Source organism: Triturus cristatus, chromosome 7 (assembly GCF_964204655.1).
Source record: "Triturus cristatus chromosome 7, aTriCri1.1, whole genome shotgun sequence".
In the NCBI taxonomy this organism is placed as follows: domain Eukaryota; kingdom Metazoa; phylum Chordata; class Amphibia; order Caudata; family Salamandridae; genus Triturus; species Triturus cristatus.
Window position 1 is genome coordinate 1456985257 of NC_140590.1, and position 14894 is coordinate 1457000150.

The following is a 14894-nucleotide window of genomic DNA, read 5'->3' on the forward strand; positions in this document are numbered from 1 at the left end:
GCAGCGCACATAGAAAGAGGAAGTAACGAGGAGAAATAACGATCTTTCTCTTTATTATGCCTCTCCTGGTGCAGTCCCAGGTTTACCAGGTTTGGCAAATCTGGGACTGTGCCAAAATCCATGGGAGTTACATGGGAACACCTACTGCAACACCCATGGAATGCATTCCTTGCACAGAGTAATGCAACACAGCAATTTGCATTGCGTTGCATTACTCCAGATTTTTGAAGACATTCAAAGCCATGCAAAGTGGCTCTGTGTGGCTTCAAAAATATGACTAAGAGGTTTGCGTCACACACTTACCACGTTGCATGGTGCAAGCATGACTCAAAGCTCCCATAAATATTCCCTAGGGTGTGTAATCTCATACTGCATCTCTGTGTAAGCTTTGGCTACACAACCTCACTATGCTGTGAGACTCAAGTTCTTAAGATGAAGTGCCTGGTTATCTGGGTGGATTGTGTCAATATTCTGGTCCCATGACAGCAGTGGTAAAGTACCTCAAATTGTTTCAGTTAAGGCACAGTAAACCCTGACTGCCATCGGATCCTAAAACATTTTTTTCAAGTTGCTAATGAATGGAAAGATAATAAGGTTTTTGCCTTTGTAGTTATTTTACTTCACACTTCATCATGAGGAGTCTTCTCAACAGAGACCCTACACTTATCATTATATATTCACAAATTCTGTAGAATTGTTTCTGCTACTTGCAGGAGTAGAAACAAAACTATTGACAATGGTTCAGCAATCCTTGGACCCTGAGATTGCTTCCTCTTAGGAGATCGGAGGGTGCCAGTCCAGCCAGTATATTTCACACAGGACTGGATTTTGAGTTGTTGTTTTTTAAATTGAAAATCACCCATTTTATGGACGAACTAAACAATCTAGTGGACAATTCACTGTTGAGGTCCTTCACCATACTAATCCTATTGCAGTCAAAATTCCAATGGCGGATTATCTGCTTGATTAAGCACTTCCTTCACTAATCATTGGATTACAGCATTGAAAGACAGAGATCAGAGGCTGCATCCTTTCATTTATTAGTGAAGTGTTTTGTTAGGTATACACCTTCTCTGGTTTTCCAAAAACTCAATTTTCTGTTCACTGGTGCAGTCAGTTTCTTTACATCTTTATAGCGAACTGACATATAATATATGTTTGATTACAAAGTAGGTTAAGAGCTTTGGGCCTGATTGCGATACCGGGAGGACTGCCACCGTCAGCCTGTCGTGGTGGTCTCCCCGCCAATCGTAAGGGCCGATCCGACCACCACATTATGACAATATATTACAATTAAAAAAATTTAGGCCAAATAGATTGAGGACAAGAGAACAATAACATAATAAATTAGACAGAGTACCATTACATGTGGAGAAAGACCAACTTATTGGAGAAGTGGATGAATAAAATTTAGAAATACATTCTGGAGAAATACCAGCTCTATTGTAAATAGAAAATAGACATTGTGTAATACGTACAGCTTTGGAGGTACTGAATATTTTACGCCAAATAGTTTCCCCAGAATTGTACAGAAAACAATATGGAAAGATTAGCGTCTCACAGTATTTCAATGTAGTTTGCAGGTCGCATAGAAGTAGGTGACATTGATTTTTTTATATATTCAAGCAGCTTTAGAAATAGAGTCATAGTAAGTGGCATCCAAAGGTGTCAAAGGCAGGAGTGGGGACGGGGGAAGTTATGAGTGAATAATAAGGAATGGAGAGCTGGGGATATTAGTTCATATTCCTTTTAAAGGAATTAGGTACTCAATATTGCATTTGTAGCTGGGGAAAAGATATGACAGAATGATCATTTACCAGTTGGTGAACAAACATAATATCATTCTCCTTGCAGTTTTAAAAATAAAAGTATTTGTGACGAAATTTGAGGAATTTATTGCACCGAGGTAAGGAGGATAGAAAACATTGTTGAAAGTCAAGATGAGGCACAAATCATGTATGTATAAAATGTTGGGAGTATTTTAAAATAGGATGTTTGGATATATAGTAAATCTTGATGTATGTACAAAATCTTTAAATGAGAAATCATTCAGGAAGGACCTTTCATTCATTCATTCATTCTTTATTTATTTCGGTTCAAAAGAGCCATTAAAGATCATAATAATAAAATTTCAGTTAAAACATAAAACACCCTTATTACAGGAATTGCTTTAAAAAAACACTAGTGCATACAAGATAAATTACCACATACATTTCCAAATAGGGAATTTGCGGCTAAGCAAAGGGACATACACCTTAAATGCGTTTTTGCATTTGATCTATATAAAGTGCAGGGTGAATAATAAATATCACAATCAAAATACTTAATTTAAATAAAGTTGGTCTAAGAATACAGTATCACAAATATACAGTTAACCATAACCAATTATAGTCCAATAGATAACAATTGATGAAATATACAGATGGTAAAATTCACCCTTGAAATGTTAACCCTCTTCTTCTCCGTAGATGGCTCACGGCAAGTAGAAATCTACTTACACCAAATACAATAAGTCATGAGCTATCTGATTTTAGTATTCTTAGGGCCTCCACATATTTTCTAGTTGACAAACTCAGACACATCAACTTTATTCATTTTCTTCTAGAGTGGAACTATACAGGACAAAAATATAAAATGTGTGAGATGTCTTCCTCTGCGTCTAATGAGCAGAGTGAGCATTTAGATTCCTTTCCCACTATGGTGCCGATTCCGATCCGGGTCGAAAAGCACTCCGACCGAGCCGGATCCGTAGTGTTTTCCGACCGAACCAGAGTCCTGCAGTCCGACCGAGCGAGTACGATGCGGCCGTATGCTGCCGGACTCGGTTCGGTCGGATTCCCATAGAAGTCAATGGGAGACGGTCGTACGATGCGTACATGGGCTCCCATTCACTGAATGGGTACGTCTCGCGCAAGGGCACCCCCTATAGTGGGTATGCGCCGGTGCCATCCACACCATACATGCCTGTGTTGGGGGTGCCCTTGGGTCTCTCCTTGTGTCCGAGTCGTAGGGCTACGGGTGACAGGGTGTCCAACGCGGACCCCCAAAGGCAACCACCCGGACGTTTTACGAGCCGGACACTCCGGCTCGCACAGGCTGTCCGACGTGTGCATCGTACTGGCTCGGTCGCATATCGCATCCATTGTACGCCACGGTTAGCTTAGGACTGAGACGCACGGAGCGGTTCGAACCCGGAAACGACTCAGTAAGTGAATTTCACGTAGCTCGCATTGTACTTGCTCGCACGTACAGCTGAACGAGTCGGGCGAAAAAAAAAACTCGTACGGCTCGTACTTTTTCCGGCCGGATCGCGCTCGTGCCCTTCCGACCCGTATCGGAATCGGCCCCTATATGTTGAGATTACCACTTAGCTGTGATTAAATTTATCTGGAGGATCTCATATCTAAATTTCAAAAAGAGGGTTTTAGCTAACTGTGGTTGAATGTCATCCAAAAATCTTTATAAACATGAAGTCAATTTAAAAGATAAAAATTGAGTGGTAAGTCTTACCTTTGAGCAGTCCGATAGAACCCCATTCAAAGTATAATTCCAGTAGGTATACTTAATTTCCTTCTTGGAATTCAAGGTCAGCTAGGTTCAAACCAAAACCTATAGAGACACAGCTTGTAAAACCAATTTCGTCCATGATTGAACCAGGGAAATGTGAGTTGGTCGTCTAATTCCAGTAACTTTTTCAGACTCTGTCTATATGGTTTTAATTCAACCATTGTCCAAATTCTGGTCCAGTAAAGTAAAGGTCTCCGTATAGCTAAATACTCTAAACTCTTAATGTCATTGTTGATCGACACGGGGCTCAATGGTGTATGTTTGGGAAGAGATGTAAGCATTCGCATAACTATGTTTTCCCCTACTATGAGTAGGTTCAAAATTTCGCCCCATAGTTCAGATCCATGAAGAGAAGCTGATTGAGCTCTATATCTGTAGAACTCTAGTGCTGGTGAAATTGCTTTGGACTCAGTGGCCTTTTGTTTCTTTACAAATGGAATGGAATTTTATAATGAGATTGTCCTGGCCTTATTTATATGTGGTTTCCAGGATAATTTTGAGTCGATCGCTACACCAAGATAAATTAAATTTGTCACATTCTCTAAAGGTATGTGGTCTAAAACTACCTTATTATTAAAGGATTTATGGGGTCTGATGGCCATATATTTAGTCTTGGCGGGGTTTATTTCTAAGCCCTTTTGCCTGCAGTAAGAACTAAAATTGGCAAGTAACCTTTGTAAGCCTCGAGGAGTCTGGGACAATAAAATTGTGTTATCTGCAAACATTAGAGCACATATGCGTGCTCCCCCTATCTTTGGTGAATCGTGGGTGCACTTTTGTAGGTGCTGAACTAGATCGTTCACATATAATAAAAAATAAAGTAGGGGCCAACACACAACCCTGTCGGGAAACAGCCTTTACCACGAAGGCTTTTCTACGCGTTACGTTTACAACGCGTACACTTACACTTACCTCGTAAACGTCTTCACAACGCGTATTGCTTCCACGACCGTCTTTACCACGCAAGAAACGTCATCAAGGAACGTCTTCTTCCTCATCCAAAAAAATTAAGTTTATAGCCTGATATACTGGAATATAGATTGATCTCTTGTATAACAGGATCCAGGGAGGTCAAGGGATTGGACATGTAGATAAGAATATCATCTGCATAGGCAGATAGTTTAATTTCTAAGGAGCTTTGCTTAAATACAGATATCAATGTGTTACAAGGAATACGTTCAAGGAATGGTTCTAGACAAAGAACAGAAAGTAAAAGGGAAAGGGGACATTTGTGTCTGCTACCTCTAAGCAAAGTAAAATAAGGGGAGAAACTTCCATTGACAAAAATACTAGCACAAGGATCAGATTATAATAACCTCATGAATTAAATACATTTTGGACCAAAGCTAAACCATTGAAGAGTGGTGAACATAAATTTCCAGGTAATACGGTCAAATGCTTTTTCAGCATCTAGAGATAGGGCCGCAAGAGCGTAATTACTCTTCTTAGCCAATATAAGAATATTAGAAAACATCCTGGCATTATCTGTGGCAAGTCTACCCTTAATAAAACAAGATTGACCTGGTTTAACAAGGAGGGGTACAACAGTTTCTAGGCAAGATTCTAGGATTTTAACAAACATTTTGCAATCATATTTGATCAATGAAATATGGTGATAATTTTTACAGGGGATGGGATCTTTTTCTGACTTGGGTATATCAAGGCTTCCAAAAAAGAGCCACTAGCATTTGAATTCAAAAGAAAGGAGTTGTCAAGCTCTAATAATTTAGGGGCAAACATTTTGGAAAGGGAGGAAATTAAATCTTTAGAAAATTCATCAGGGCCTGGTGCTTTATCTTTTTTAGGGATTTGATAGTGTTTAAAACTTCTTGGAGGGTAATATCAGCTTCTAATTCTTCAAAAGTGTTGGATAGGGACGGAGATTTAGGAAGACCACTGAAGGAATGTTGTGTATTAGTTTCTGATGTGATGGTATCTTCTGTTTATAATGATTTGTAATAGGATTGGAAGATGTCCATAATAATCCAGCGGTCCTCAATCTGTTAATGATTTTCAATAGTAGCACACCTAAAAGTTTTAAGCCGCTCAACTCATCTAGAACTATATTATGAGAGGACATGATAGGTGATGGAGGATCATTTTTCGCCCTTTTAGGTTTTGTGCTACAAAAGGTGGTTTATCAGTCGTAATGGGATCGCAGGCTGTTTTGATGTAATTTACAGATTGGTGAGGAACCTTCTGGAAGGATTTAATCCTGACCATAAAAGGAGATAATAATATGAGCAGAGTATGAGGGCTAGAGAATTCAGGGTTGCAACCGTGAAAGTCAATAGTAAATTATCTTCTGGGGTTGATAAATAGGTGGACAATATATTGTAGTTTCAAAGTCTGGGTATGCACCAGAACAAGGTTGAGACAGATTTCCCAGAATTCTTCAATATAAATGCAAAGCACTTCATGAGGTAAATAGGAAGATATACGCAAAAGAAACTCACTGGGGCCGATTCACAGAACTAATCTGAAACAAAATACTAAACTTACTACTTTTGGTATTCATAGAAGGCATTTAGTAGTAGTAAAGTTAGTATTTTGTCTTAAGTTAGTATTTTATCTTAAGTTAGTATTTTGTCTTAAGTTAGGTTTTTTTCCTCAAGTTAGGATTTTGTCTTAAGACCAAAACATAAGACAAACTTAAGTTTAACTTAAGTTTAACTCAAGTTTAATTTAAGACAAAATCCTAATTTAAGACAAAATCCTAATTTAAGACAAAATCCTAATTTAAGACAAAATCCTATCTTTACTACTACTAAATGCCTTCTGTGAATACAAAAAGTAATAAGTTTAGGATTTTGTCTCAGATTAGTTCTGTGAATCGGCCCCAGTGTATTTAGGATAGTTGTAGAAATTAGCCTGAGGATAGAAATCAGCATTATAATTGCAGCCTTTAAAGATTTTGTGTTTTCATGTAGACCATTTAATGGAAAAAAGAGTGCTCATTTGAGCAGAAAGTGGAATGCTAGTGGCACGCTGACAAAATGGCAGCCATTCACAAGTTACCAAAAAACACACTTGAAGTGCTGAGGCATAATGGAGATGGCAACTGAGTCAGTCACTGGGCTGTAACAGCAAAAACAAAAGAAAAGAAAACATCCAGTGAGGCCCTAGGGCATGAGCAGGTAAGTAGCTGCAGTTAGAGGAGAGGCATTTCTTTCTGCAAAATGCGGAATGAGAGCGGCGCGCTGAACAAAATGGCGGCCACCCACAAAGCAGCAGAACTTACTGTCATGGCACCAAAACATGAAGGAGGCTCCCGGAAGTGAAACTGCAACACAGCCTCGCTGTGGAAGTCAGGAGAAGTCCAACAGCATGTTCAAAGAAGGTGTAAACATGCTGAGAGTGACTTTTTACAATTATTAGCTCCACGTCATGTCAGAGCTTCAAGGGTCCGCTGCCATCTTGCACCTTCTTTGCTCAAGCTTGTTTTCCCTGGTAGAGAGATAACATAAATAGGACAAACAGTAGACCACTGAGATGGTAATGTCTCAGAGTGCCCACCATGGCCTTAGGAGAGGGTGTTGAATCAGGGAGATTTCCTGGTATAAAACAAATCACAAGCAAGCCATAATCAATTCATGGACAGTAACGGGGTAAGTAAGGTTGTTAGGGTGGGCTAGCCATGATAACTTGGAAGGTAACATAAAAGAAGAAAATGTAGAGGAACAACAAGAGGTAATAAGTAAAGAGATTGATGTTGGTGAGTGGTGTATGAAGTCTACAAGGAGAAAAGTAGCAGAATTCAAATCAATGAAAATTTGATAGAACAGACTACTGGCCTTGTTATGAGTTCGGCAGTCCCCCTGCCAGCCTGCCACTGCTGTGCTGACAGGAGGACCGCCAAGCCCGTTGTGCACCCGGAGTGTAATCAAGGACAGGTGGGCGGAGCTGCAGCAGTCTCAAGGCAGCAGCTGTGTAGGGCTCAGAGAAAAAACTTAACAACAGACCGCCACGTGACAGTGCTTGCAGCATGTTCCTGCATGGTGTGGCATGCATGTCACACTGTGCAGGAACTGAAGTGCGATTCTGCATGCACCCCGAGGCCCTGAAGTGGCAGGGGATCTATTAGGATCAATTTAAATGCCTCTCCGCCACCCTTATCATGGTGGGCTCACGCCATGAATTGTGCGGTGGAAAGCCGACTCTTAATATGCTTGGCGGTGCCGCAGCAGCCCGTCAGCACATTCCTTTCCCTTCCCACTGCGCGACCACCACAGAATCTTGGATCTCGGTGACCCACAGTGATGGTGGTGGTCGGGCCGCCACGGGGGGTACGGCACTGTTTGTATGCTTTCACTGGTAAAACTCTAATAAAAACTTCATATATGGCCAAAAATCCCCCTTTGGGTACCATTTTTTTTTTTAAATGGTGGAATTTGCTATTGATATCTGTTCGCCATGGATAGTTATCCACTGGTCACCCCTTGCATTCACTTGTTGTATGACTCAATATCGTACATTTCTTTCAGTTATCATTCATTGTTTGTACGTTTGTCTATTCGTCGTTAAGAATATTTTTTGTGACTTTATTCACTCATAGTCTTTTTTTTTACAAAGAAACCATTTCTTAGTTTATTTTATCTTTTTATGTTTCCATATCACAAGCTAATTTCATTTATGATGTTCAATGTCCAATTTGGAGTAAATCCATGAAAATTTGTTTAGTCATAGTCAACATCTCTTAGATTGGCAAACACAGGTCCAAAGCTGGATGCAGCAGGAATGGCTGTGCTTAAATGCTTACAGTACCGAGATTAAATTGTTGAATGGTGACATCTCAGTCTCACTCCCATTTGACATACCGGCTTTGTTGAACTGTATTACCTCAGGTTCTTCACTGCATCCTTTTCAAAAGGTAGACTTGTTGGGAGTATCCTCACAACAAACCTGACTCTGAACCCTTTGGTGAATAATGTCTCTAAGAACAACTGCTACCTTCTTTGTGTAGTCCATTAATTCCTACATTTGTTGCTCAAAGGATCTGTCTTATCACAATGGTAGTCATCCTCATAATCAACTTCTCAAATTGAATTTCTACTGGTCTCATTGGTGGTAAAAAAGAGGTAATATAGGAGGTAGGCATACCACAAATATAAAAAAATTTAAATAACCGTGCACAAAAAGGTTTGATAAAAACACAGTATATTTGGAGAACTTTCAAGTGGCCCTGGACTGGTATATTCTCTCAGAACTGGTTTGGGAAAGGCTTTTCCTACCTCTCGCTGGCCTCTAATAAAGGTGCTTTCAAATATTCTGTAACCCTAAAAAACACAGTCCAGCCTTTCTTCAGCAATGAGTTCTCCTTATGTTAAGGCTTACAATAAATTACATTCTTTCAGCTCTTGAGGTTACCAGTTAGGAAAACACTTCTCTACTGGATAGAGTAGGAAAATGATGGGAAATTATAATGGATCACCCCTGTGGTTTCTCCCATCTCAAACATTATTACATTTCTGTAACAGTTGTGCCTGAGTGACAAAAACCTCTAGCTACCATTGCCCAGCTGAATACACTAAAATTGAATCTCTCAAGGTTTTTTAAATTATGAATGAGGATAATTTAAGGCCAGAAACAAACTTATGTAAGGCTGAAGACTAGGATGCAAAATAGAGGAGGTTACTGTGAAGACAGAGTCATTAAGGAGATGGATAAAACCAACAGCAGTTTGGTTATACATATGGCTATCTTAGAAACTAGGAATTACTAAAGGGGACACATTGCATACACAGAATTTTTCATAGGGCAGAGAAATCAAAATGAAAACAAATAGGGGAATTGGTATGTCTTTATAGGAAGATCCGGTCCTTTGCTGCTTCTGTCTCCTATACTATTCTTTACAGCCTCTATGCCTCTCTTTCTCTTTTCCCTTTTCCTTCCTTCCTCCCGCCTTACTTTTCTTTTGTTTGTATTTCTTTGTGGTATGCCCTTCTTCTTTGGTCCTGCTTTGACCTCTCCCACTCCCTGCTCCTTTTCTGCCATTTTCCCTTACTTTCTCTATCCTTGTACACCCTCTTCCTTGCCCACCCATACCCTATTCCTTCCACGCATGCAGGTCTGCGGTTACAGGATGCGCCTTCACTTTGATGGCTATTCCGAATGTCACGACTTTTGGGTAAACGCTGACTCTCCGAACATTCATCCTGCGGGGTGGTGCGAGAGGACAGGACACAAACTGCAGCCCCCAAAAGGTAAGAGGGGAATAGCATAGCATTGGTAAAGCAGCATGCACTTCCCATCAGGTGATGGTCCTTATATGTGGTACATTATTACAATATGTTTTATACTTGTCTGAAGCACACAATATTAATTTAATCACACATAAAGTTACAAAAAATATTAAATCCATTACAGTGTATCTTTCAAAGATTCAACAATAATTATACATACAAATTACAATTGATAAAATACAAAAAAGGATATTTTTCTAAAACACAGTACATAGAAGGCATTGGACAATGTTCTAATTTATTAGATACAACCCAATATAACAGCAAAGCACATAACTTATAAAAGTTTTCAATGTACATGCGATTAATTCAAAGACCAGGCATTAGATGACGAACAAAAGAGTTGTTTAATGCTCGACCTGAAAAAACGGCCAAAATATGTTTTGTCTACGAGACTTCCTTAGGGCTGTAAAAAACAAAATAATGATGCCAGAAAATAATCAACAGTCTAAAATATTTTAATGGGGAATACACCCCGTTAACAACACCACCCTTACTCATACATATTGTGAAGAACTAGGGATAGAAAAGTGCATTGTGCATAACATTAGATAGAACGAATATCCAAAGTCAGTTATGTGTGGAAACTTAATGTTGCAAATATTCTTTCAAGTTACCCATACCTACAATTGGTGTTAGAAACAAACAGAAAAGTAAAATGCGAGAGTCAAAATATGAAAGCGACTGTGTACTCAAAGTGAGCGAAAAACACTGTTGTTCATACTTGTTGACTTGTGAAAGCCATTTGATTTATCGAGCCTCTTGAGTCTCTTGGTTCAGTTCATTGCCTGTGGATAAAGTCACCATGAGAAAAGCTACACAAGCTTTCCTGAGGCACCAATTGAAAAGCATGCTGACAAAGGACCTTGATGCCTTGATAATGCCAGCTTTACAAGTAGGCCATTGTATAGCCAAGGGAAAAGACAAAATACAGCAGCATTATGTTCCATGCCAACTGAGCACACAAGTCCTCATGAGCCAAAGCACATCCATAGTATCAGGAAGACACTGATGTAAGGAGTAAAAATAAAATGAAGGCAGATTAATTAGGGCTTGTTTTCCAAACAAGGACGCTACATAAATGCGTGCACCCGAAAACTTAAAAAAGGCAGCTTGACAATCACCTAAGTCTTGCTCAATATCCTGCAGGTAGGAGCTGCCTCTGTTACCATAGATGTATCCTTATTCACAGATGTATCTTTGTTCATTCCTATACAGGAATGGCATCATATATTGATCATGGTTGATTCATGCGCAGCTGGGAACTTTTGTGAATGGGCTTTTTCCCCAATCATCTGGTACCTGCAGAAAAAGGTCACATAAAAGTAGTTGGCAGCAAGATGGCCACATTACTCACCAGATACTAAAAGAAAGTTATGTTCAGGAGGCCATAATGAAGAGAGAACATTTTGGATTCATGCTTTTAACAGTTTGGAATCTCATGTGCATGTCATTTTTGACAGCAAGAGTTGACAATAGGATATCAATAGGAACTGTCATATTTCTGTCTGCATTCTGAAAACTTGCTGTGAACAATGCAATGAAAGCCACTTTGTTGTAACACTACTTCTCATGCAGATGAAGGCCAGCTCATTGAGGCAGGAGTTCTAAAAACACAAAATATCAAGACAATTTAGAGAGCAGAAGGCAGACACCATTCTGTTCTCATAAGATGCTAGAACCTGGTGCTAGTATATTTTGTAGCTGTAAAGTCATATCTGGACAAGAAGGCCACCAGTTTCCTAAGGCTCTCAAAGTCCTCTCCTTCATCTCTGATATTCTTTGTTCCTAAGAAACAAGCTGAGGTATGTAATTGCATAGACCACAAGGCAAGCAATCAAACTATAATCAAAAATCGCCACCAGTTTGCTTAATTTCATAATTGCATCAGCAGTCCCTCATTTGCAAACCATTGAATGGTACTCTGTTTGTTTTTGTGCTGGATGCTTCCTTTTCTCCACCCTGCTTTTTAACTCATGCTGCTTTCTTGAGGCTCTGGCTACACACTTTATTGAGCAAAGGGTGGTAGGGCGAAAAAAATCAGAAGTGGGAAATTTTGCCATCCAAAGATTTCTCAATTTTTTGTAGTGTTCCAAATTAGATCTTAGGAGTGTTTGAATTAGAACTGCTTCTGATTACATGTTTGGGTTAGGATCACTCCTGATTGGAGTGTTTTAGACATATCGATTTGCTATCTAGTGCATCTTTTTTTATTTACCATTTTGGTATCACCAGGTTACCTACCTTTTGACCCATGACCCCCCCGTGTGGGTGGTAGGTCATGGTTTGGCATGGGCTGTTTAATGAGCATTAACGTTTCCCTTGCCCAGTGCATTAAATTTGTGCAAAAAAATAAACCACTCTCTAACAAACATCCTCAGATTTATATTTGAAGCCTTCATCTGGTATGCAGGATCCTGGAAATCATAGTTACATGACTCACTGTCACCACATACCCAGCAAGTGCTGCAGTGTGAAGTACATGTACACTTGGCCCGTTGCAGATGAGCTTACTCAATCATAGCCATATGCAGAGCCACAGCTGGAACATGGGGCTCACTGAAACCGATAAGGTATTGGTACAGATCTTTGTCCTGATCAAGCCTTCCCCCCACCAGTGGTAAATACTCAAAAGTGTCCTACACCTGCTCTAGTTGGTAGCACTGAGGTGGCAAATGAACATGTGAGCGGGTGTGATGTCCCCTCACCATAATCCCCCTGAGGGCCCACCTGAGAATTGGCTTGCCAAAAGTCTCTAGTTCACAAATGGTTAGCATACTTGCATGCACTTGACCTGGGTTAATGTTGGGAGCAGTGCCCTCCACTGGATAGTGAAGTGAAGTCCTACCTTGGTGCCTCAACTTGGTGCCCTGAGAACCCCTATGAGGTTGATAGACCTAGCAGTACTGAACCTCTGTGCAGTAACCACATACTGATTATGCCTTGTCAAGACGGCCCATTTTTGGCTGAGCCCTGGACTAATGCCAGTCCATCCAGCTCTTTGGTCACCCGAGGCCCCTATCCTCCCTCCAGGAAGGGGCTGTCACTGTTGGGATATTCCTTAAAGGGTCCCCTGAAACCTGTACAGAAGCATCAGGCACACGCTGTCTTTACCTGTGGCAGTAAGAGGTTTCCCATAATATAATGTCTCTGTCTCCAAGAGATGGATGTCAGAAATGGAACTTATAGGAACTTTCAGATCTTTGATACTCTCTTGTATCAACAACCCCCCTGCATATGCAGGCCAATCACCTCACTGCAGGCATTGTCTCTCACTCCAGACTCTGGCCATATAGAACAGGTTATCTAATCCTTCCTTCCGCTCAAAAGATACAGGGCCCATTCCGCACTCATGGCAGGACCACCATACTGCAGTTACCCATTGTGGGGCCCACGCCACGAGTTCAGGCCCCCCCCGTTACGAGTGTGGAGGCCATTTATGAATCGCCCCGTAAATTGCCAAAAGTCTGCAACAAGCTGTAGCAAGCATTCTGTGTACTCTACAGTCATACTGCAAGGAAGATAGCACTACAGCTGGATAGTATTTGGATTTCCTAGGTTCCTCAACAGTTGTATGTCAGAGTATAATTTACAGGAATATGATCTTCCATAAATATGTCTTAAATACCATCTACAAAAATGTTGTCGCAATGGGTGTAGATTTTCCATCATTAACTCCGATGTAATATTTTTTGTAGTCAATATTTTGGACGGATATTTAAGTCGGCAGTATTTGCCTACTCTAGCATGTATCCAGCTCATTTCGCGATTTTAGAGCTTGCTATCCAACTTTCTGGACTCCTAACTGGCAGGAGTGGAGTATTTTGAAATGTACTTTATAGAGATTCTCTCTAGTGCCATTACAGCCTTCTGGGCTCTATGGCTCTTTATTTGGAAGATAAAGTTTGGAGTCAACATTTATCTCTGTATGTTGTGCTCTTCCTCCCTGAGGGTGTTTAGGTTACAGAGAAGAAGACTTTAGCTGGACCAACTACCTGCGAATTATGAAGGCTCAGATGGCCCCAAAACACCTGTTTGTAACACCAAATAATGTGAGTATCAAAGCCACAGCTTTCTGTTGTCTTCTAAGAATTCGAAAAGATTGATTAGATGAGGTGTGCAGATGGTTAATGAAGAAGGATAGAGTGTCAAAATTAAATTTACAGACAACCTCAAATTGTTCAAATGAAAATTCAGAGAGAAATCTTTGTATACGTCCACCTGTTGTATGGGTCTGGGCGTACAATTGTCTGCCTTGCTCCATGAAAGATACAAAGAGATTTAGTAACTCTAGGGGTCATACGTTGACTTTCACAACATCAGGAACACCTTTAGGGCCATGTTTCAGTGAACATTTACAGATAATAAGGTTATTTATCACTTTACGATCACACAGACGCAGAGTCATATTTCATGTAATATTTCAATGCATGCATCGTTATTTTATTGTATTCACTCAAAGGGTCATATTCCATTCTACATTCATGCTCTTGAGTTTATCTTTAACACCACTTGACTGATATTTCACCTTACATTCACACACAACCTGACCATTATTCTCTAATCTAACAGATTGTGTCACATTCCCTTTTGCATTCACACATCTAGTATGATTTGTCTGTTTATATTTATATTTCATGGGGCCAGATTTACCAAATTCTCATGCAACGCAGTGCTGAACTCAAAGTTTCTGCACTAGGTTGTGTAAGAGGGAGATAGGACACCACCATATCTTTAGCGATATGGCTCTCTCCTCCCCTCTCCCTAGCGCCAGCGCAGAATTTAGCTGCTGAGCGCCACTCGCAAACTTTGCACCATATTTACAAGGGTGTGTTCGTGAGTCTAGCATAGGTTTTTTTACGGGAAGGGTGCCCTTTCAGTACAAAATACTATGCTTAGACTACATTTAAAACTTTTCCCAATTTGTATGTGTGCTGTACAGTGTAGCACGCATGCAAAGTCGGAAAAAGGAGAAATGAAAACATTTCTCCTTTCAACGACTAATTTCAAATGGCGTTATGTTTTTGACGCAAAACCTTGTCTCAAATTTTTGGTAGATAGGGTTTTGCGTAGAAAGAAACATGG

At 40.2% G+C, this 14894-nt stretch overlaps 1 protein-coding gene across 4 annotated transcripts in view; it reads left to right on the top strand.

Moving 5' to 3' along the window:
- L3MBTL1 (L3MBTL histone methyl-lysine binding protein 1) overlaps positions 1–14894 on the top strand; it is a 501211-nt gene that overhangs the window by 236999 nt on the left and 249318 nt on the right. For all 4 annotated transcript variants that reach the window (XM_085619211.1, XM_085619212.1, XM_085619213.1 and 1 more), the window contains 2 exons: positions 9635–9770; positions 13770–13861. In XM_085619211.1, coding sequence (XP_085475337.1) covers positions 9635–9770; positions 13770–13861 — 228 coding nt within the window. The remainder of the gene's footprint in view (positions 1–9634; positions 9771–13769; positions 13862–14894) is intronic.